This window comes from Mus pahari, chromosome 10, assembly GCF_900095145.1.
Source record: "Mus pahari chromosome 10, PAHARI_EIJ_v1.1, whole genome shotgun sequence".
Taxonomy (NCBI): Eukaryota; Metazoa; Chordata; class Mammalia; order Rodentia; family Muridae; genus Mus; species Mus pahari.
This window is the reverse complement of record NC_034599.1, coordinates 56,843,401-56,864,271: the sequence shown is the minus strand read 5'-3', so window position 1 is coordinate 56,864,271 and position 20,871 is coordinate 56,843,401. Positions and strand designations below refer to the sequence as shown.

At 42.6% G+C, this 20,871-nt stretch overlaps 1 protein-coding gene across 1 annotated transcript in view; it reads left to right on the top strand.

The window, feature by feature from the left end:
- Positions 1 to 20,871, top strand: part of Kif23 (kinesin family member 23) — a 30,101-nt gene that overhangs the window by 3,554 nt on the left and 5,676 nt on the right. The window contains exons 3-18 of the mRNA XM_029543581.1: positions 5,457 to 5,562; positions 5,770 to 5,906; positions 6,203 to 6,312; positions 7,494 to 7,664; positions 10,149 to 10,190; positions 11,198 to 11,310; positions 11,457 to 11,578; positions 13,419 to 13,521; positions 16,165 to 16,244; positions 16,332 to 16,451; positions 16,640 to 16,766; positions 17,118 to 17,276; positions 17,956 to 18,113; positions 18,509 to 18,682; positions 18,836 to 19,015; positions 19,421 to 19,732. Of these exons, the coding sequence (XP_029399441.1) occupies positions 5,457 to 5,562; positions 5,770 to 5,906; positions 6,203 to 6,312; positions 7,494 to 7,664; positions 10,149 to 10,190; positions 11,198 to 11,310; positions 11,457 to 11,578; positions 13,419 to 13,521; positions 16,165 to 16,244; positions 16,332 to 16,451; positions 16,640 to 16,766; positions 17,118 to 17,276; positions 17,956 to 18,113; positions 18,509 to 18,682; positions 18,836 to 19,015; positions 19,421 to 19,732 (2,214 nt within the window). The remainder of the gene's footprint in view (positions 1 to 5,456; positions 5,563 to 5,769; positions 5,907 to 6,202; positions 6,313 to 7,493; positions 7,665 to 10,148; positions 10,191 to 11,197; positions 11,311 to 11,456; positions 11,579 to 13,418; positions 13,522 to 16,164; positions 16,245 to 16,331; positions 16,452 to 16,639; positions 16,767 to 17,117; positions 17,277 to 17,955; positions 18,114 to 18,508; positions 18,683 to 18,835; positions 19,016 to 19,420; positions 19,733 to 20,871) is intronic.

Sequence of the window (20,871 nt, the reverse complement as noted above, 5' to 3'; positions counted from 1 at the left end):
CCTCCCCTCCCCTCCCCTCTCCTCTCCTCTCTCTTTTTGTATTTTAAGGCAGGGTTTTACTGTGTAGCCCTGGCTGTCCTGAAACTCATTATATAAACTAGGCTGGCTTGGAACTCACAGAGATCTGCTTGCCTCTGTTTTCTGAGTGGTGGGATGATTAAAGGCGTGTGCCACCATCAGCTGACTTTCAGAGGATATCTTAAAACTGGATATATAAAACTTCACATGAGGAGATTTGAATAACATTGAATAAGAGGCATTTTGTGTGTTTTTCCTTTTCCTGGGGCTCGAACCTAGGACCCTGTGCATGCTAGGCAAGTACTCTGCCATTTAAGCTACATCCACAATAGTAATGTTGTATATTTGGATCAACCATAAAGGTTTTGCTTTTTTCTCTGGCAATATCACGATGTGCCCCAGTGTGTTAGTTCTGTTTTATTGCTATAAAGAAGCACTATGACCAAGACGACTTAGAAAACATTACAGTTTTAGAGGGTTAGTCCATGATCATCATTGTAGCAAGCATGGTGGTGCACATGCATGGCGCTGAAGCTGAAGCTAAGAGTTTATATTCTAATATACAGCCTTGAGGCAGGAAGAGAGACACTGGGCTTTTGAAACCTGAAACCCACCCCATTGCACACCTCTTCCACACCTCCTAATCCTTCCTAACACTCTACGACCTGGGAACCAGACATTCAGATATCTGAGCTTATGGGAGACATTCTGATTCAGACCACCACACCTAGGCTGGCCTCAAAACTTCTGGTCCTCGTGTTTTGGTCTCCCTGGTACTGATGTTACAGGTGTGTATCCTTGATTAGGTTTTGCTATTTGATTTTTGTGGTGTTAGGGATTGAACTCAGGACCTTGTGTCAGCACTTTTTTTTTTTTTAAAGACATCTCTCTGTAGCTCAGTTGGTGGTTGATCCACCTGCCTTTACAGCCTGAGTGTGGTATTAGAGGCATATATCACTATTTTTATTTGTAAAGTGTTTTGTTTATTATTTGCAGTGTTGGGGGAATAAATTTAAGGCCTCCTGCATGTTTGGCAAGTGTTATACTACTGAGGTGTATTGAGAGAGTTTTAGTATCTAATGAAGTTGTGAATCAATTGAATAAATGTGAAGTACTAGACTAAGCTAGTACTGTGATACTAGAGTTTAGGAGGCTGAAGCAAGAGGGTGATGAGTTCCAGGCCAGCCTGTGTATAGAGGGAGACCTGTTTCAAATAGAGTAACAATAACAGAAGATATATATAAAATTCTGTTAATTCCCCAAATGTTGTAGGAGGCTAGTCACTGTCTGGTAGGGAGGGGGTTTTGTCTTGTCTTTGTTTTTTAAGTAAAACTGACTTTAGAGACTTAATACCCTAAGCTGACAATTAGTAGACAAATAGTTTATATAATAAGGCAGGAAGTCAGATTTGCTGAAGGGGTAGGAATATGGGAATGCAGAAATAGATGGCTGATAGGCTGACTGCTTTGTGGAACGAGACAGGGTCTTACCCTCTAATCTGTCTGGCCTAGAGTCTGCTGTGTAATCTGGGCTGCCTTTAAACTTTCGGCATATTGCCTACCTCAGTTTCTTGTGTGCTGAGATTCCAGGCCTGAGCCACCACACTGGACTGCCACGTGGCTTGTGCACACTGCTGCAATGCCCCTTTCTATAGACCTTCCTTGTCCTCTGTGCTGCCAACTTTGTCTCATTATCTCAGCAGCCTGCCACTTCCTGAAGCTCCCCTTGCCCTCTCCAGCTCTAGGCTGTTTTGCCACTGACCCCTCTGCCGGCTTCTGTCTAGCCTCTGAAAACTAAGGTGGGCTGTGTCCAGGGCCCTTCCCATCCCCCCCCCCGCCCACCCCCACTCCTCCTTTCTCCTCTTGTTTTCTGGTTTGTTGTGTTTTGAGACGGAGCCTCACGTGTTAGCTTGACTGGACTAGAACTTGTCTTAGCCTCCTGAGTGTTGGGAATCTAGGTAGGTGTGAGTCGCCATGCCCAACCTAGGGGTTCTAGTCTCTATCATTCCCATGGCTTTAAATGTTCTGGAAGTTTTATGGCAAGCTCACATCTTTCTTTTTCTTCTTTTCTCTTTTCTTTCTAAGTTTTTTTGAGACAGGGTTTCTCTGTAGCTTTAGTTGTCCTGGAACTCACTCTGTAGCCAGCCAGGCTGACCTTGAACTGATCTGCCTGCTTCCCAACTGCTGGAATTAAAGGCCTGTGCCACCACTACCCTGCCCATTTTATAAGTTGAAAAGAGCTCTTGAGTTCCTGCTCCCCTCTAAATGTTTTCTTCTTAGCCTTTTCAAAAGATGGTACCACTGCTGTCAGTTGCCCAGTCCAGAAACCTGGAAGCTACTTTGCTCTGGCATCTGCTCAGAGGGACAGCCTGTCAGTTCTGCAAAGTGGATCATGACTTTATCCTTTCCTGTCGGTTCCTTCTGCCACTAGCTGTTTCCCAGCTGGTTACTAATCAAACTGTTTGTGGTGGGAAAGCATTTTTTAATCTTCATTCAGGGCATCAGCTTCTTTAGCTTGTGCTAAATTTAACTTACCAGACTGAGTTCCCTGCCTAACTGCTTTCTAATCTGTGCATTGAGGTATGCCCATGGACTGCAGGCTGGGTTAGAGCAATGGAAGATGGCAGTGGGAGTTTCTCAGAGTAGCAGTCATCAGGCCCCGGTGTACTGAGCATGCCTTGAGTAGCATCCACAGCCTTTCTGGAAGCCTGTCTGGTCTGCCTGCTTTTACAGATGATCTTGTCTAATGGTTTCCACAGAGCTGCAAGAGTGATCTTGCCAAGTAAATTAGAGATCTTATCATTTCTCTGTGTAAAATCTCTACAAGAATAAAGTCTGTAACTGGGCGAAATCCTGTTCAACCAGCCTCTTGCTTATCTTCCCATCTTCATCTTTCAGTCCTCAACAAGTCTTTGGAGATTCTCTGCAAGCCAGAATTGTGCTTACCAGCCACTCTGGCTTAGCCTGGACTTCTCCCTGTAACACCGATGGCTCCGCCTCTTGAATTTCAGCTTAAATTTTGCTTTCTTAGGGTTTTTAGACTACCCCAACATAAACAGCACCTCACTCTCTGGTCATTCAGTGCGCCTCCTTTATAATACGCAATATATTGATTTATTGACTGTGCATCATTTAAAGATGAAAGTGTGTTCTGGGTCCCTGGGCAGTTTCACCGTTTTGTGAACATGGCCAAATGTGCTTGCATATGATTGCTGTAATAGACACCAAGGCTACCCACACTATTGCTCTTAGGCTCTGGTGGCACAGCACTACTGTGTGGACTGTAGTCGGCAGTTGTGCTAGAGTATAGTGAACTAGAGTGCCTATGCAAACAGCTTTCTCTATACCAGTTGGCACCACCTCTTAGAGTAGTAACATGGTGTGTGTTTTCTATCTTGTTGAACTGAAGCATGGGATACGTGTCTGTACTTGTGTTCACTGTCTTTTCCCTGTTTATGTCAGCACCAGAGACCCTTTCTGTCCTGTTTGTTAAAACAGTTTGGATTAAGTAAGAATGAATGGTCAGGAAAGTTGGTGGAGCAGCAGGTCTTGAGGATACAATGGGTGGTGAATACTGATTTACTGATGTGTACACGTCAATCTAAAATACATAGAAAGAAGCACGAGGTTTGGTGGGGATTGAGTGCTCAGAGCATTGCTGTGGGACTGTCTCTAGGGAAAAAAATAGGTATCTGTACTTATATAGATAAAGGTTCTTTCTCATTCTCTATGTAACACAGAAGAGTAACCACTGTATTGTATTAGGTTTAAAGAATATCAAATGGCAAATGCTATGCCATTTAAATAGTGTCTTTCCTTATATATGTAGTTTCTGTGGGCGATCTCCCACTGTCATGGTGGCATAAGTTTGTATTTCCAGCACTCTGGAGGGAAAGGCAAGAGGATCAGAAATCAAGTTCTTCCTTGGTTACACAATAAGTTCAAGACTACCTTGGGTTACATGAGACTGTCTTAAAGAATTTTATGTGTGTGTGTATACTCACACACACACACACGTATGTATGTATACATACACAAATATAAAAATACATGCCAAAAGTAACATCTATGTTATATAAGAACTCAGATAATGCTGAGTGGTACATGCCTTTAATCCCAGCATTTGGGGGCAAAAGTGGGCAGATCTCTATGAGTCCAAGGCTAGCCCACTCTACAGAGTGAGTTCCAGGACTCCATGACAGCTAAGGCAACACAAAGAAACCCAGTCTTAACAAACAACAAACAAAAAACCCAAAAAATGACTCATAAGATTATATTTATAACTAATTTCTAGTTTTAAAATGGTGTACTCTTGTTATTTTGCTGTCCTATTTGCAATGTCTGTATACAACGGCAAGACCTTCAACCAGGTGGAGATCAAACCTGAGATGATCGGCTACTACCTGAGCGAGTTCTCCATCACCTACAAACCTGTGAAACATGTCCGGCCCGGGATCGGTGCCACCCACTCCTCCCGATTCATCCCCCTCAAGTAGCCAAGGCCAATAAAGACTCAGTTTTTGTTCCCTGGGGAAAAAATTAATTTGTTTGTCAGGCTTGGTAGCAAGTGTCTTTACCTATTGATCCATCTTGTTGGTTCTTGCTGCTTTAAATAGACCTTTGTAAAGAAAAAAATAGAGCGCAGTGGCCAGTGGTGGTGGTGCTTGTTTGTGATCTGTCACTTGGAAGCAGGGTAGGAGAATCTTGTAAACTTGAAGGCCAGCCTGGTCTGTCTACATTGCAAGTTCTAGGCCAGCCATGACTACATACAGTCTGTTTCATACAAACACACTCCAAAGAAGAGAAGAGAAAAGAAAGAACAACAAACAGAAAGCTATAATGCTTGAAAACTTTTAATACATTTATTTATTTATTTTGACTTTTTGATACAGGGTCTCTATAGCCTTGGCTGTCCTGGAACTCACTTTGTAGATCATCAGTCTGGTCTCAAACTCAGATCAGCCTGTCTCTGCCTCCTCAGTGCTGATATTAAAGGTGTGTGCCTCTACTGCCTGGCATAAATTTAGAACTATAGGCCATTACCTTGTTTTGCTTTTGTTTGTTAGCAGGATTTTACACCATAGCACAGTCTGGCCTATGACTCTCTATGTAGCCCAGGCTGCCACCAAACTCATGCCACTTCCTGTCCCAGCCTCTGTAGCACTGGGTATACATGCTCACTTTTGGTCACTCTTAGTCTGTGCAGCATTAGTGGACTCAACGACTTGTCTTCACTTTCCTCAATGACGAGGACTGATAGCTGTGATTTATGTATATTGTGACTACTGAAGGCTCCAAGCTTAAAGATCATTCTAGGTTTTTTGTTTTTGTTTTTTAGCATGTCTGGATATGAAGTGCTCACCATAGAAACATTCTAAGTGTAGAAGAAATCTAGATCTAACGGGATTCCATGTGGTGATGTCTTTCTTTTCTCCGCAGACTCAGTACTCATTCAAGCGGGTATTTGGCACTCACACCACCCAGAAGGAACTTTTTGATGTTGTAGCTAATCCCTTGGTAGATGACCTCATTCATGGCAAGAATGGTATGACTCTTGGAGTTTAATTGAATTCCCTGTTGGATCTTGTGATACAACTTTTTAATATTTATATATTTGGCTTGACATTGAATTCAGATTTAACCTATTAGAGTGATGCCCTTTTGGGGGGTTGTTAATTTTAATGTTTTAAATACAGTGAAATGTTCTGTGGGACTTTAAGACTATAACTCATTGTTACTTGCTACACTGTAGGTCTTTTATTTACGTATGGCGTGACAGGAAGTGGAAAAACCTACACAATGACAGGGTCTCCAGGGTCTGGAGGCCTGCTTCCTCGTTGTTTGAATATGATCTTTAACAGCATAGGGTCATTTCAAGCAAAACGTTACGTAAGTACAATTCTGTTACTATAGACATATTTATAGATGCAATGATGCTGAGGAAGGACAAAGACCCTGGAGCTACTTTGACTCTTACATAGACTCAGATGTGGTGGGCATGGTGGCTACACACCTGTGGTGGCAGGACTTGGGTGGTATAAACAAAAGGAGCAAGAGCTGCAGGCCAGCAACAAGTCTCATGCTCTTTCCGCAGGTGTAAATTTTAAAGTGCTTCCTATTTTCGAATGTTTCTGCTCTTTAAGTATAAAGTTCTTATTTTCAAGTCTCTTTTGCCTTTCTCTTAGGTGTTTAAGTCTAATGATAGGAACAGTATGGAAATACAGTGTGAAGTCGATGCCTTGTTAGAACGGCAGAAAAGAGAAGCCTTGCCCATTCCAAAGACCCCCTCTAGCAAGTGAGTAAAACTTCATTGTGACCCAGGGTGGGTGGGATTCTGTCCTACAGTTTCTGTGGGTCCAGAGGAGGTAAATACGAATTAGAAAAGCTGGTCTTACAGCTGACTTGACTGCTCAGGTATTTTATCTAGTTTCAAGAGGATACTTCTGTGAGTGGGAGGAGCGTGAATTCCTGTGTTGTGAACTTCGAGGGCTTAGGGGGTCCTTGACCCACCATGAATCTGAATAACGTTGCTTTATGATTTCAATGTTATGTGACAGAACATTTGTTAGACTGCTTTTAGTCTGATACCATCTCAAGTTAGGTTTCTATTGCTGTGATAAAATACCTTGAACAAAGAAAGCAGCTTGGGGAGGGAAGGATTTATTTCATCTTCCACTTCCAAGTAACAGTCCATCACTGAGAGAAGTCAGGGCAGGAACTCAAGGCAGGAGCTGATGCAGAAGCCATGGTGAGGTGCTGTTTTCTGGTTTGCTCCCATGGCTTGCTCAGCTTTTCTTTCTTTCTTTCTTTCTTTCTTTCTTTCTTTCTTTCTTTCTTTCTTTCTTTCTTTCTTTCTTTCTTTTTTCAAAGATTTATTTATTTATTATATCTAATTATACTGTAGCTATCTTCAGACACACACCAGAAGAGGGCATCAGATTCATTGCAGATGATTGTGAGCTGATGTGGTTGCTGGGATTTGAACTCAGGACCTCCAGAAGAGCAGTCAGTACTCTTAACCGCTGAGCCATCTCTCCAGTCCCTCAGCTTACTTTCTTAAACAACCCAGACACCTGCCCAGGGTTGGTACTACACACATCAATCATTAATCAAGAAAATGCATCCGATGGTTGTGGTACACGCCTTTAATCCTAGCACTTGGGAGGCAGAGGCAGGCAGATTTCTGAGTTCAAGGTTAGCCTGGTCTACAGAGTGAGTTCCAGGACAGCCAGGGCTACACAGAGAAACCCTGTCTCAAAAAAAACCAAAACAAATAAAACAAATAAAATAAAACGCTGGACAGACTTGCCTGTTGGCCTGTTTACATAGTGACAGGTGTTTTCTCCAACTGAGAGCCCCTCTCCCTAAGACTCCACCTTTGTTAAGTTGACATAGAACCATCCAGCACAGCCATTATCTACTTTTTACTCATAGTGGGTAAATTTTGAAGTTGGGGGATCTGTTTTCTTGTTGTAGGCGACAAGCAGATCCAGAGTTCACAGATATGATAAATGTACAAGAATTCTGCAAAGCAGAAGAAGTTGATGAAGACAGTGTCTATGGAGTATTTGTCTCTTACATTGAAATCTATAATAATTACATATATGATCTATTGGAAGAAGTCCAGTTTGATCCCATAAAGCCCAAGTAAGTACTGAAGAGAGTCTTCAGTTAATCTAGAATACTACCCCCAGCAAGCCATGGTTTCTTGTATAAATGTCGATAATGCTTGCATTTGTTTTTAGGGTGCACAGAAATAATAATCATATTGTCATGTTCAATGAATACTTTTCCTTTTTTCTGTTGTTGTTGTTTGTTGTTTTGTTCATTTTGTTTTGAGACAGAGTCTCTCTGTTGTAGCCCTGGCTGTCCTGGAACTGGAAGAGATCTACCTGCCTTTGCCTCCTGAGTGCTAGGATTAAAGGTGTGTGCCATCACTGCCTGGCAATACTTAGACTGTAGCTGTATTAGGAAACCAGCAGATTAAGGCATAGTAACCTGAAGATCTTGGAAATTGCTTTTGAAAATTTAGCCTAAGGTTTGAGACAAATCTCAATTTTATAGGTAATATTGGGGCACCTCTCAACAACCTGACAGTGCTGGGAATTTGCAGCCTTTTTGGCTGTCTGTGATCTTTATCGGATTGATGCTTGTCTGAACAAATAATTCTTATCTCATCCATTGCCCATTAGTGTAAAGCCATATTGCACTATTATTCCGCCAGACGTAAATGCTACTCCTTAGGTATTCGTGGTCTTGCCTTGCAGAATCTGAAGACCAATTACCATGTACCTTTACAGAAGTGTGCCTCTCTTTGCTCCAGAGCTGACACACAAATCTTGTCTCAAATGACTAGTACACTGTGGGTGGTTTTATTCTTTAGCTAAAGGCTGGTCTTGCATGCTGTGTTTACTGCAGCAGTTAGAACATAAATAGTATGAAGCCATTTGTCTTACATATAACATTTGTGTATATGTGTAAATGGACATTACTGTGGAAACAGCTGGATTTAGAAAACCATTAGACTGAAAACAGACTGATGTCCACTAATGTCAGTGTGTTCATTAACATGAAAAGTACATGGACTCTGGTTGAGGCTATACTTGATAAAAGAATTCCTGTGGCTCTTACTGAGTTGCATTTCCCAAAAGGATATTATATCATTCAGAATCCCCGAGTTACTAAAGACTAGTAAAATAAGTATAGTATAAAGTTGCTAGGTGAATTAAATCTGGAGGTAGTGTTGTTGGGTTACACCGACTGGCCTCCACCTGCATGGGACCCTCCCACTGAGCCTCTCAGAGCTGGGGTAGCAGTGCACACCACCACACCCAGCTGCAGATGGAGACTGTACAAGGGGCCTTCATTTTGGAGCTGCCTGCCTGTCTTTGCTTTTGGAATGTTGAAATTAAGAGAAATACCTGGGTTAAGTTATAGAGAAGTGAAGGGCGTATGGTCTTAGAGGCAATGCTTTTTATATTAAATTACTTTCCCATTTTAACAAATATTTTCATGCTTTTTAAACTGTCCTTTGTTTCAACTCCAGTTTGTGTGTACCTGTTTTACCTAAACTTTTGTTATTCTTTTTTTTTTTTTTTTTTGGTTTTTTCGAGACAGGGTTTCTTTGTATAGTCCTGGCTGTCCTGGAACTCACTCTGTAGACCAGGTTGGCCTTGAACTCAGAAATCGCCTGCCTCTGCCTCTGCCTTTGCCTCCCAAGTGCTTGGGATTAAAGGCGTGCGCCACCACCGCCTGGCCTTACCTAAACTTTTGTAATGTAATTCATTGCTACCATTTTAACTTTTAAAACAATTATTCTTACTATGTAAACAAGGCTAGCCTTAAACTCACAAATATCCACATGTCTCCAAGTACTAGGATTAAGGGTGTGTTCTACTATGCCCAACACTACCAATTTTGCTTTTTAAAGATTTTTTTTAAAAATTTATTTTAGCCAGGCGGTGGTGACGCACACCTTTAATCCCAGCACTTGGGAGGCAGAGGCAGGCAGATTTCTGAGTTCGAGGCCAGCCTGGTCTACAAAGTGAGTTCCAGGACAGCCAGGGCAATACAGAGAAACCCTGTCTCGAAAAACCACAAAAACAAAACAAAACAAAAACAAAAACAAAAAAATTATTTTATGTATGTGAGTTCACTGTTGTTCTCTTCAGACACACCAGAAGAGGGCATCAGATTCCATTACATGGTTGTGAGCCACCATGTGTTTGCTGGGAATTGAACTCAGTACCTCTGGAAGAACAGTATGTGCTCTTAACCGCTAAATCATCTCTCTAGTTAACAATTTCCCCATTACCAATTATTTTTGTGTTTTTTATGTTTGCAGTTTTTTTGGCTTGTTCTAAGTGATATTGTCTTAAGTGATAACGATCTTGCTTTATTCAATCATGCAAAAGAAACAAGAGTGCCTACCTGGGGTAACTATGTGTACTGATTATGGATTTAGTGTGAGGATGGTGTTAGCTCTCCTTTTCTGAGGAGGTGCTGCAGTGAAGGAATCTTACACGTGGAGGATTTTAAATCTGCTTCATCATCACTGTACTAGTCTAGACTGAAATGCTCTTGGAGGATGGCTACTCTAGAGCAGTAATGTCTGCCTTATTCCTTCGGTAGGTGGAACGGCTGCAGTACACCTATGAGGAACGCAGAGTCTGTGTATGTGATGTTGACTCTTAAGACAAGGGTGTAGTTAACACTAGTGGGGGCATGTGTGGCATGTTTGTAAGTAGTTTGCTTCTCCTTGGCAGTGGGCAGCCTGTTACCCTCCAAAACCTCCTTTCTTGATGATCAGTGATGGTGGCTGGTAAATGTCTCCATCCTCACCATTCACAAAACTGAGTGTGGGGCTACTGAGGGTCAGGTAAAGGTGCTTGCTGCTAAGCCCGACACCCTGAGCTCCTTCCCTGGAACCCACATGGTAGATGGAGAGAACAGACTTGTAAGTTGTCCTCTGACCTCTACAGATTTGAGCCCAGACAGATAAAATTAATTAAAACATGGGGCTGGAGAGATATGGCTACTCTTCCAGGGAGCCTGTGTTCGATCCTCAGCACCACATGGTGGCTCACAACCATCTTTAACTTCATTTCCAGGGGGTCCAATGCTCTCTTCTAGTTTCTATGGGTGCCGGGCCCACATGTGGTGTCATTTCTTTGGGGATCTTATGTAAATTTACATCCATTAAAGGGCAGTGGTGGCACACACCTTTAAACCCAGCACTTGGGAGGCAGAGACAAGTGGATTTCTGAGTTCGAGGCCAGCCTTGTCTACAGAGTGATTTCCAGGACAGCCAGGACTGCACAGAGAAACCCTGTCTCAAAAACAAAAACCAAAAACCAAAAACCAACCAAACAAAAAAAGAATGGATGTCTTGGAGCATGCTTGTTCTGTCTGACCAGGCAGTGTGACTCTGTCACAGTACCCAGGAAGGCCCTTACTCGGTGTCAGCACATCCAGCTTTTAGAACTGTGAACTAAACTTAAGGAAAACTGTGGCTGTCTCAGTGCTCTAACACTTGGCTAGCATGCATATGAAGCTCTGGGTTCTGTTAGCAAGCTGAGGAGCAAGGGGATATTGTATTGTATTGTTTGGCACTTAACCTACTCTTAAAGGAAGGCAGTTGTACCTCATTCAGGAAACTAAGCCCTCTTTCTTTCCCACAGACTCCCACAATCTAAAACGCTCCGAGAAGATAAGAACCACAATATGTATGTTGCAGGATGTACAGAAGTAGAAGTGAAATCTACGGAGGAGGCTTTTGAGGTTTTTTGGAGAGGTTAGAAGCACTAGAATTTAAAAAAATGTGAACTTATGGTTTTAACCCTCAGAGTGTTTCAATGGTTTAGCAGAAGTCCTTCTGGATTCATTAGAAAGCAGGTATAATCAATGGCTGTATAATCAGTGGTTTCTCTGTCATCGTAGGGCAGAAAAAGAGACGCATTGCTAACACCCATTTGAATAGAGAGTCCAGTCGTTCACATAGTGTGTTCAGCATTAAACTTGTCCAGGCTCCCCTGGATGCGGATGGAGACAATGTCTTACAGGTAATGTTTTAGTTTTTAGAAGATAACCTAAATTAGGGGTTGCCATGGTGATGAATATTTCTGTAGAGTTAAAAACTATACAGTTGATGACTTTTTCATTATCTGTATTTTCAACTATATAGTTGTCAGTAGTACAGTTTCTGGGCTCTGCCTATTGAGCCTGATCCTGGGGTGGGGCATGCGTGGCACACGTTTTTCTGTTTTGTAAGGGTGTCTGAAACGCTTTAAAGCTCTGTGAGACTATGTGTAGAATTGTTTTAGGTGTGGCTTGCCTTGTGGTTTGATTGTCTCATACTGAGGCCAGGATGAGTCTAAACGTTTTTTGTTTTCTCTTACTTCTGTGATTGTAATGTAGTTACATAATTTCTCTCTTCCCTTTCCTCTCCCTAAACCCTCCCCTATACTTTTCCTTGCTGCTTTTCAAATCCATGGCCTCTTTTGATTCTGTTTTTGGTTATTTCTCACCATATAGGTAAAGGTTGCCCTAGCTTCCTAACAGCCAGAATTAAAGGCATATGCCACCATGGCAGGCTTTTGTTTTTGACAACAGAATGTCACTATGGAGCGTGGGGCTCAGGGATACCCCGCCTCAGCCTCCCCTGCGAGGACTAAAGTCTTGCTTCACTGGTCATGATTTTAACTGTCCAGGCTGGCGGGGAAGTTTGAGATCACTCGCTAGGATTTGACTCTGATTTCTGCCTCTTTCCCAGCTGTCTGACCTGACTGTAAGAGAACCTTCTCATAAGATCGTGAGAATTAAGGGAAGCAGTGTGAAGTTGCTTGACTTAGTGAGTCAATAAATGTTAGTCAGAAAATGGCTACAAACGAGTCTTCCCCATACCTGATTTCCTATGAATAAAGTCTTTTTGGTGCTAGGAATAAAGCTTTATTTTTATATGATGTGTATGAATGTTTGGTGTGAATGTATGTCTGTGTACCACATGTGTGTGTCTGGTGCCTGTAGAGGCCAGAAGAAGGTATCAAATCCCCTGGACTTGGAGCTGTCAAGTGGGTGCTGAGATCTGTACCTGGAGCCTCTGCAAGAGCAGCCAGTGCTCTTAACCAGTGAGCAAAGGTCTGCCCTGACTTTCATTTCTTTTTTCTTTTTCTTTTCTTTTTTAAAGATTTATTTATTTATTTATTTATTTATTTATTTATTTATTTATTTATTTAATGTATGTGAGTACATTGTTGCTGTCTCCAGAAACACCAGAAGAGGGCATCGGATCCCATTACAGATGGTTGTGAGCCACCATGTGGTTGCTGGGAATTGAACTAAGGACCTTTGGAAGAGCAGCCAGTGCTCTTAACTACTGAGCCATCTCTCCAGCCCTCATTTCTTTCTATAAGTTAGAGTACTGGGAAATTGCTAAGTTAATGTGTTTGTTTGTTGGGGAGGGGGACTCGTTTTATGTGTGTCGCTGAAGACAAGGCTTCGAATTCCTAGTGCTAGAATATCAACAATACCTGTTCTAGCAGAATGACAGAGTCTTTGTTCTCAAGAAGTTAACTAATATCTGTTCTGAGGACAACCAGGGAGCAGACCAGTGCCCACTCATGAGCGTCTAGCAACTCTTCCTGGATCACACATCCTCTGCAGCTCTGGGCATTGTAGTCTGCATATACACTGTCCATTAAGATTTAATACCATGTTAATTGGATCTTTTTTGGGGGGGGGGGGTTGTTTTTACTTTTTGAGACAGGGTTTCTCTGTATAGTCCTAGCTTTCCTGAAACTCACTTTGTAGACCAAGCTCCACCTGTCTCTGCCTCCTAAGTGTTAGGATTAGGAGTGTAATGCAGTATAATTTAGCTTAGATTGTTTATTTTCTTCCTTTTAGGAAAAAGAGCAAATTACTATAAGCCAGCTGTCTCTGGTAGATCTTGCTGGAAGTGAAAGAACCAACCGCACTAAAGCGGAAGGGAACCGACTGCGTGAAGCTGGTGAGTAGAGGGCTGTGCTTGGGGCTGTGACTCAGAACAACTTGGAACGTCAGTTTGTATTTATCAATGGGTGGTTTCTGCTTAGTCAGCGTAATAACATTAACTATTAACTATTAAACTTAGTCTTTAAATCTTCTACCTTTAAAAAATTTACATTTTATGTGTGTGTGTGCATGTCTCAGGGTGTGCATAAAGTTCAGAAGGTAAATGAAAGAGTTCTCACCTTTGTGGGTCCTGAGACTCAGGTCTTCAGTCTTGGCAGCAAGTGCTTCTGTTGGCTCAGCCACTTTGCCAACCTACCTAAATTAACTTGTGTGTTTGATTGATTGATTGGTTTGTTTGTTTGTTGTCTTTTGGTGAGTTGTTGTTGTTGTCATTGTTGTTTTGGTAGTCCAGACTGGCTGTTGGTCTTTCTGCTTCAGTCCTTCTGAGCACTGGGACTTCAGGTGTGTATCATCATATCTGGCTAAATGATCTATCTGATAGCCATGATGGAATTAGGAGGTCTGAATGTTCCAAGTTAAACAGTTCTTTAGCACTTGAGAGTACAACTGAGATCTGAATTCTTAAGAGTTGTGATTAGTGGTAGAACTCTCAAGTTGCCTTTCCAGCACCATGCCTGCCTGCATGCTGCCAAGCTCCCTGCCATAATGGACTAAACTTCTGAAGCCATTCTCCTGCCTCAGTCTCCCAAGTGGTAGGATTACAAGCCAGAGCCACCACTCCCTTGTGCTGCATTACAGAAAGACCTCAGCTGCTGCTTGGCTTGCTCTGCTTGGGGAAAGTGGGCTGCCTTTCTGGGAGGACTGCAGGGCAGTCCCCGTGGAGAGAAACTGAGGCTGCCTGCCAAAGGCTAGTGTCTATTTGCCAAGCATGACTCTGAGCCACCATGGCAGCATGTCCACCAGCCCTGCAAGCCCTCAGATGATCGTAGCGCCAGCAGCTAGCTGCCAGCAACCTCGCCAGACATCCCGAGACAGAATCACCTAGCCAAGTTGCCTTGAATTCTTGAACTCCAAAGAACGTGAGAGATGATAAATTATCATTGTTCCATTCATTACATTTCGGGGATGATTTATTTTGTAACATTATAAAATAAATATATTAAAATTCTTATGTAAGTTGAGTTTACAAAAAAAAAGAAAAAAAAAAAAAAAAAAAAAAAAAGTATAAGTTGTGAGTAGTATATTAGCAATGTCTTGGCCCAGAAATCAAGTGAGATAGGTCAGAAAAAAGAAAGCTTGATGACAAAGAAATCCTGCTGAGATGAAGAGGGACGGATTTTGCTGGTTCCTAAGACACTTGGCAGAAACATGTCCCTTCTGAGTATCGTGGGGACTTCTGTCCCTTTCCAACTATAGACTGAAATGATCCCTTGGGATGTAGACTTGGCCCCCCATATATGAGGTGCCTGAGTTTAGTCTCCAGCACCACCACCCCAAGAAAACAAAAGAAAGCCAGATAAATGAGTTCGTCTATGACAGAATTGAGGGTTTGGAAGAAGCTGTTACTTTTCTATGCAGTGAAGAGACAACTTGATCAAGGCAACTTATAAAAGAAAACACTTAGCTGGAGGCTTGCTTATAGTTTCAGAGGGTGAGTCGGTGACCATCATGGCAAGAAGAAAGGCAGCAAGTAGGCATGGCACTGGAGCAATAGATGAGAGATTACTGTGGAGTAGCTGTAGATCAGATGATTCACAACCATGAGGGGGTGTGGGGAGAGACAGACAGAGACAGAGACAGGGAATGCCTGTGCTTTTTGAAAATCTTTTTAAGCCCACCTCCAGTGAAACATATCCACCAACCAGGCTCTACCTCTTAAACCTTCCCAAATAGTTCTTTCAACTGCAGACCAAGCAGTCAAACATCTGAGCCTGTGGGGGCCACTCTCATTCAGATCACCATAGAATCAGTGTCATATTCTATTCCCAAGCTAGAGAGATGGCTCAGCAGTTAAGAGCACTTGTTGCATCAGGTGTGGTGGCGCAGGCCTTTAATCCCAGCACCCAGGAGGCAGAGGCAGAGGCAGGTAGATTGGTCAGCCCTGGTCTACTAAACAAGTCCCACGACAGTCATGACTCTGCTGTTAAACATAGAAACCATGTCTGGAAAAACCAAAAAGAGGGAGCTGGAGAGATGGCTCAGTGGTTAAGAGCACTGACTGCTCTTCCAGAGGTCCTGAGTTCAATTCCCAGCAACCACATGGTGGCTCACAACCATCTGTAGTGAGATCTGGTGCCCTCTTCTGGTGTGTCTGAAGAGAACTACAGTGTACTCACATACTTAAAATAATAAATAAATCTTTGAAAAAAAGAAAAACCAGAAGGGGGGAAGGGATGGAGAGATGTACAGACAGACGACATGTTGCTCTTCCAGATGCCCTGGGTTTACTTTGTGGCATCCACATGACAGCTCACAACTATCACAATTATGTTTAACTCTAGTTCCAGGGGATGTGATGTCCTCACTGGCTTTTGTGAACACCAAACATACATGTAGTACATTTACATGCATACAGGCAATCTCCCCCTCCCCCCGCCTCTCTCTCTCTCCTCAATGAATTAGAAGTTTTACAGGCACACAGACTCATTAGCTCCTGTCTTACTGGTTCACATGTCTTTTGTTTCTTTCTTCCTCTCAGGAAACATTAATCAGTCATTGATGACATTAAGAACATGTATGGAAGTCCTGAGAGAGAACCAGACATATGGAACTAACAAGGTACAGAGCAGCCTTCCCCACCTTCTTTGTGGTTTAATCTGTGCATTTTAACTGTCTAATATGCTTAGCTTTCGGATGTTTTTATAGATGGTTCCATATCGAGATTCAAAGCTAACCCATCTATTCAAGAACTACTTCGATGGGGAGGGGAAAGTTCGGATGATCGTGTGTGTGAATCCAAAGGCTGAAGACTATGAAGAAAGCTTGGTAATTTAAGTGTATTTGTCCTATATTCAGTTTGATTTCTCTAGGGAAAACAGCTACTTGGATGTGGCATTCTGCAAACTTTATAGATTTATACAGGGCTAATGAATATGCAGATGAACTATTTAGCCATCCATAAAGAAGGATAGGTAGGTAGGCTTGCTTTTACAGGCTGTGTTTTGTATTTTCAGCAAGTCATGAGATTTGCTGAAGTAACCCAAGAAGTGGAAGTGGCAAGGCCAGTGGACAAGGTGATATGTGGCCTGACACCCGGGAGGCGGTACAGGAACCTGCCTCGGGGAGGCCCCGTTGGAGATGGTATGATTTGGTGTTATATCATTGTTCATTTGCTTGTCTTTCTATTTGCTTCTCTTTCTGTAACTTAAAAACAAACAAAAACAAAAAACAAAAAAAACTTCTCAAGGATAGAATGTAAGAAACTTTGAACTAAAATATAAGGTTTCTTTTGTTCTATGTTTTACCTAATTTGTGAAAAATTCCATACCTAACACAGGGCATAGTGAAGCATATCTGTAACTCTAGCACTAAGTAACCCAAAGCAGCAACAACAATAATAATAATATAAAATTCTCTGGTTACTACCTCATGGGCTCTGCTCATAGCATCAGACTTGCCTAAGTTCTTCCATAATTTTTAAATTTAATACAGAACCTTTGGTGCCTGAAGTGATTCTACAGAGCTTCCCACCACTGCCCCAATGCAAGCTTTTGGATATCAATGATGAGGAGACCCTTCCAAAGCTGGCTGACACTTTGGAGAAACGACATCACCTGCGACAACTAATGACCGAGGACCTTAACAAAAAATGTAAGGGCAGAGCAGCTCCCAGCTGCTGGGACTTGGGAGGCAGAGGCAGGTCTTAGTGATTCCGTCTGTCGAGACGCCTCTTGAGGAAGACTTGGATCTTGGCTTTGTGTGGTCTCCAGTCGGTGTCTAATATGCATGGCGTGGCTTTGTTTGCCTCACCAGCTCTGCTTTACTTTTAAAGAATGCAAGAAGAAAAAGTGGGGGCCTCCCCGCCTTTTTTTTAAATACTGATGGATACAAGATGGTATTTATAGTTTTTCCCTGTTGTAATTTATAACTTGTAATAGTGCCTCAAGATGGTGTAGGGAAAGTGAAATTATGTTTGAAAGTGTGTGGAACAATTGAACAGTCAGGTCATGGAAATGGCTGTGGTATGCCAGGGTCTTCAGCTTGGTTCAGCTGATCTCAAATACAGGATTATTTCTCTCTGTGCATTTGTAATCAAGGTTTACTGTAACTGCCAGGGAGAGGTTACAGAGTACTTCAGTGAGCGTCTCTCCTCCACACAGGTTCAAGAATCAAATGCCTAATTTCTTTCCAAACTGTTCTCTTTTTCATTTTTTGGAATTACCCAGGGCCTCATGCATATACAAAGCAGACACATGCAGGCAATTGTGTTCCCAGCCTTCTCTTGTGTCCGAACCCTCAGTGACAACAGAGTCTGTGTGCTTTGTTTCAGGTCTAGCTTTCAAGGCCTTATTAAAAGAATTTGACAATTCTCTATCAAATAAAGAAAACTACATTCAGGAAAAACTAAATGAAAAAGAAAAATTGATCTCGGGACAGAAATCGGAAATAGAGCGACTGGAGAAGAAAAACAAAACTTTGGAGTACAAGGTTTGTGGTCATACTTCCTCCTGTGTGCTACATGTTCAGCAGTACTCTCAGAACAGCTCATGTGCCTGTCACTACTCTGAGGGGCCCGAAAGGAAGGAAGAGACTGTGTGGTCTTTTAATCTTAGGCATCGAACTTAGTTTGAAGAGGGGCTTGTTGAGTAACTTCTTTCTGGGTTGGAGTAGAACTGAGAATTTAGGTGAGATAGAGGGCAAACGTGGCTTTGTGTGTGTGTGTGTGTGTGTGTGTGTGTGTGTGTGTTTGTGCGCGCGCGCGCGCGCGCGTGTATGCATGTGAGTGTGTCCACAAGTTGCTTTTGTGAGCAATTTAAGGGCTATATATTCTACAGTTAGGTGAAATGTTTGCACATCAGATGCTGAGCACAGTGCCTTTGCAGATTGAGATTTTGGAGAAAACAACTACGATCTATGAAGAAGATAAGCGCAATCTGCAGCAGGAGCTTGAAAGCCAGAATCAGAAGCTTCAGCGGCAGTTTTCTGACAAGCGCAGATTAGAAGCCAGGTTGCAAGGCATGGTGACAGAAACGACGATGAAGTGGCAGAAGGAATGTGTGAGTGTTGTTTTTAGGTTAAATGTTTTTGTGTTTCTGTGCTTGTTGCAGAGCTTTGGTGGTATCTGCTGATTTCTGGAAGGAGAGAACTGTCATTTTCAAGCTATAAAAGTATGACTAAAGTAGACTGTAATTTGTCACTGCTCTCTGTAGGAGCGTCGGGTGGCAGCCACCCAGCTAGAGATGCAAAATAAACTCTGGGTCAAAGATGAAAAGCTCAAACAGCTGAAGGCCATTGTGACTGAACCCAAACCCGAGAAGCCAGAGAGACCCTCCCGGGAGAGGGACCGAGAGAAAATCATTCCGAGATCTGTCTCTCCTTCGCCTGTACCTGTAAGTGTTTGCGGCTGTGTCTAGATTAGTGCTAGAGAAAGTTGGTTCCAATTAGAGGAATGTTCCTCCGTGAGAATTGTTTTGTTTCATGTTATATTTTTTAAGCTTCTACTTTTAAAACTTAGCACAAATGGGTCAGTCATGGTGGCACATGCCTTAAATCCCAGCATTAGGGAGGCCAAGGCATGCATGTGAGTCTGAGGCCAACCTGGTTTATACAGGGTTCTGAACTAACCAAGGCTACATACAGAGACCCTGTCTCAAAAACAAAAAAAGCATATCACAAAATAATGACTGCAAACAATTTTTTACAATGTTGAATCACCATGTAGTAAAATTGTAGAAAAGTAATATTGTTTCTCAGTTTTTCAGTCTTAATCATTAATCTTTCTCCAATTTTTCTAGCTTTCTAGTAACAATATTGCTCAGATTACCAACGGCCAGCAACTCATGAGCCAGCCGCAGCTACACAGACGCTCTAACTCTTGCAGCAGCATTTCTGTAGCTTCCTGTATCTCGGAATGGGAGCAGAAACTATCTCCATTCAGCACACCTGTCAATGTCACCTCCCTTGCAAGGCATAGGCAGCAGGAGCCAGGACAAAGTAAAACGTGTATCGTGTCAGACAGAAGGCGAGGCATGTACTGGACTGAAGGCAGGGAGATGGTCCCCACATTCAGCAGTGAGATAGGCGTAGAAGAGGACCATTGCCGCAGGGTTAGTGCCAGCCTTCTTTAAAGCCTTGTAGTGATAGACTTCCTCTCCTCTGCTCTTTGTGACTTGATTCCAGAAGTTCAATGGAAAGATGGGTGGGCTCCAAAATGAAGACGCTCTGACTTTGCTGACAGCCTCCCTGAAATCGGGCTAAGATGTGAGAGAGCAGAAGCATGTGCTTGTGAGCTCTGCATGCCAGCCAGCATGGCTCCCCAGAGTAGACCGCTTGCATCACCAAGGGGCTTTGCACAGAATCAAAGAACATTGGCGTCTTACTTCCTCCCTCTCTCCCTCTTAATTCTATTCCTCCTCCTCTCCTTTTTTCTTTTTTCTTTTCTTGATGCTGGAGATTGAACCTAGGGTCTCGGCATGCTAAGTAATTGTTCTATCAATGAACCATAATTTCCCCTAAACCAAATATGAAATGTATGAGACTACCTACCTCTTCCCTCCCTCCCCCTCTCTCTCTCCCGCCCTCTAATTTTGAATCCCCTTCCCAAACTGATTTTTTACCTTGCTGTTTTTGAAAAAAAAAAATGTTTTTATGGAAAAGTTTTCCCTAATAGCTTTGATTTTTCTCCTGCCTATATCATTGGCAGATTCACTGTTATTTTATGCAGGTTGTCTCTCTTCAGATACACTCTAAAATATGTCATAGATGCTGTGACACTCCTCAAAAAAAAATATTTTCTCTGTAACCATAGACGTTAGCACATTGATAGGCACCAGCAGTCCCTGAGTAGGTGGCCTCTCACTGTACTGCCTGCCCAGTGATGGCCTTAGCTTGCTGCTACCTAGATATGTGCACTGCATGTGGCCATCACAGATCTTTACCATAAAATTTGCTTCCACCTTGTTGATTTTTATGACTTGAACTGCTTGAAACTACTGACAGCTTTCACATCCTAAAAATTTTTATCTTAATGCCTTACAAGGGTTCTGCCTCATGCAAGGGTGCTTAAATGAACTCAATTTATATTTCTTCAGTATTAAGATAATTTTTCCTGCTGGGCGTGGTGGCGCACGCCTTTAATCCCAGCACCTGGGAGGCAGAGGCAGGCGGATTTCTGAGTTCGAGGCCAGCTTGGTCTACAAAGTGAGTTCCAGGACAGCCAGGGCTACACAGAGAAACCCTGTCTCGA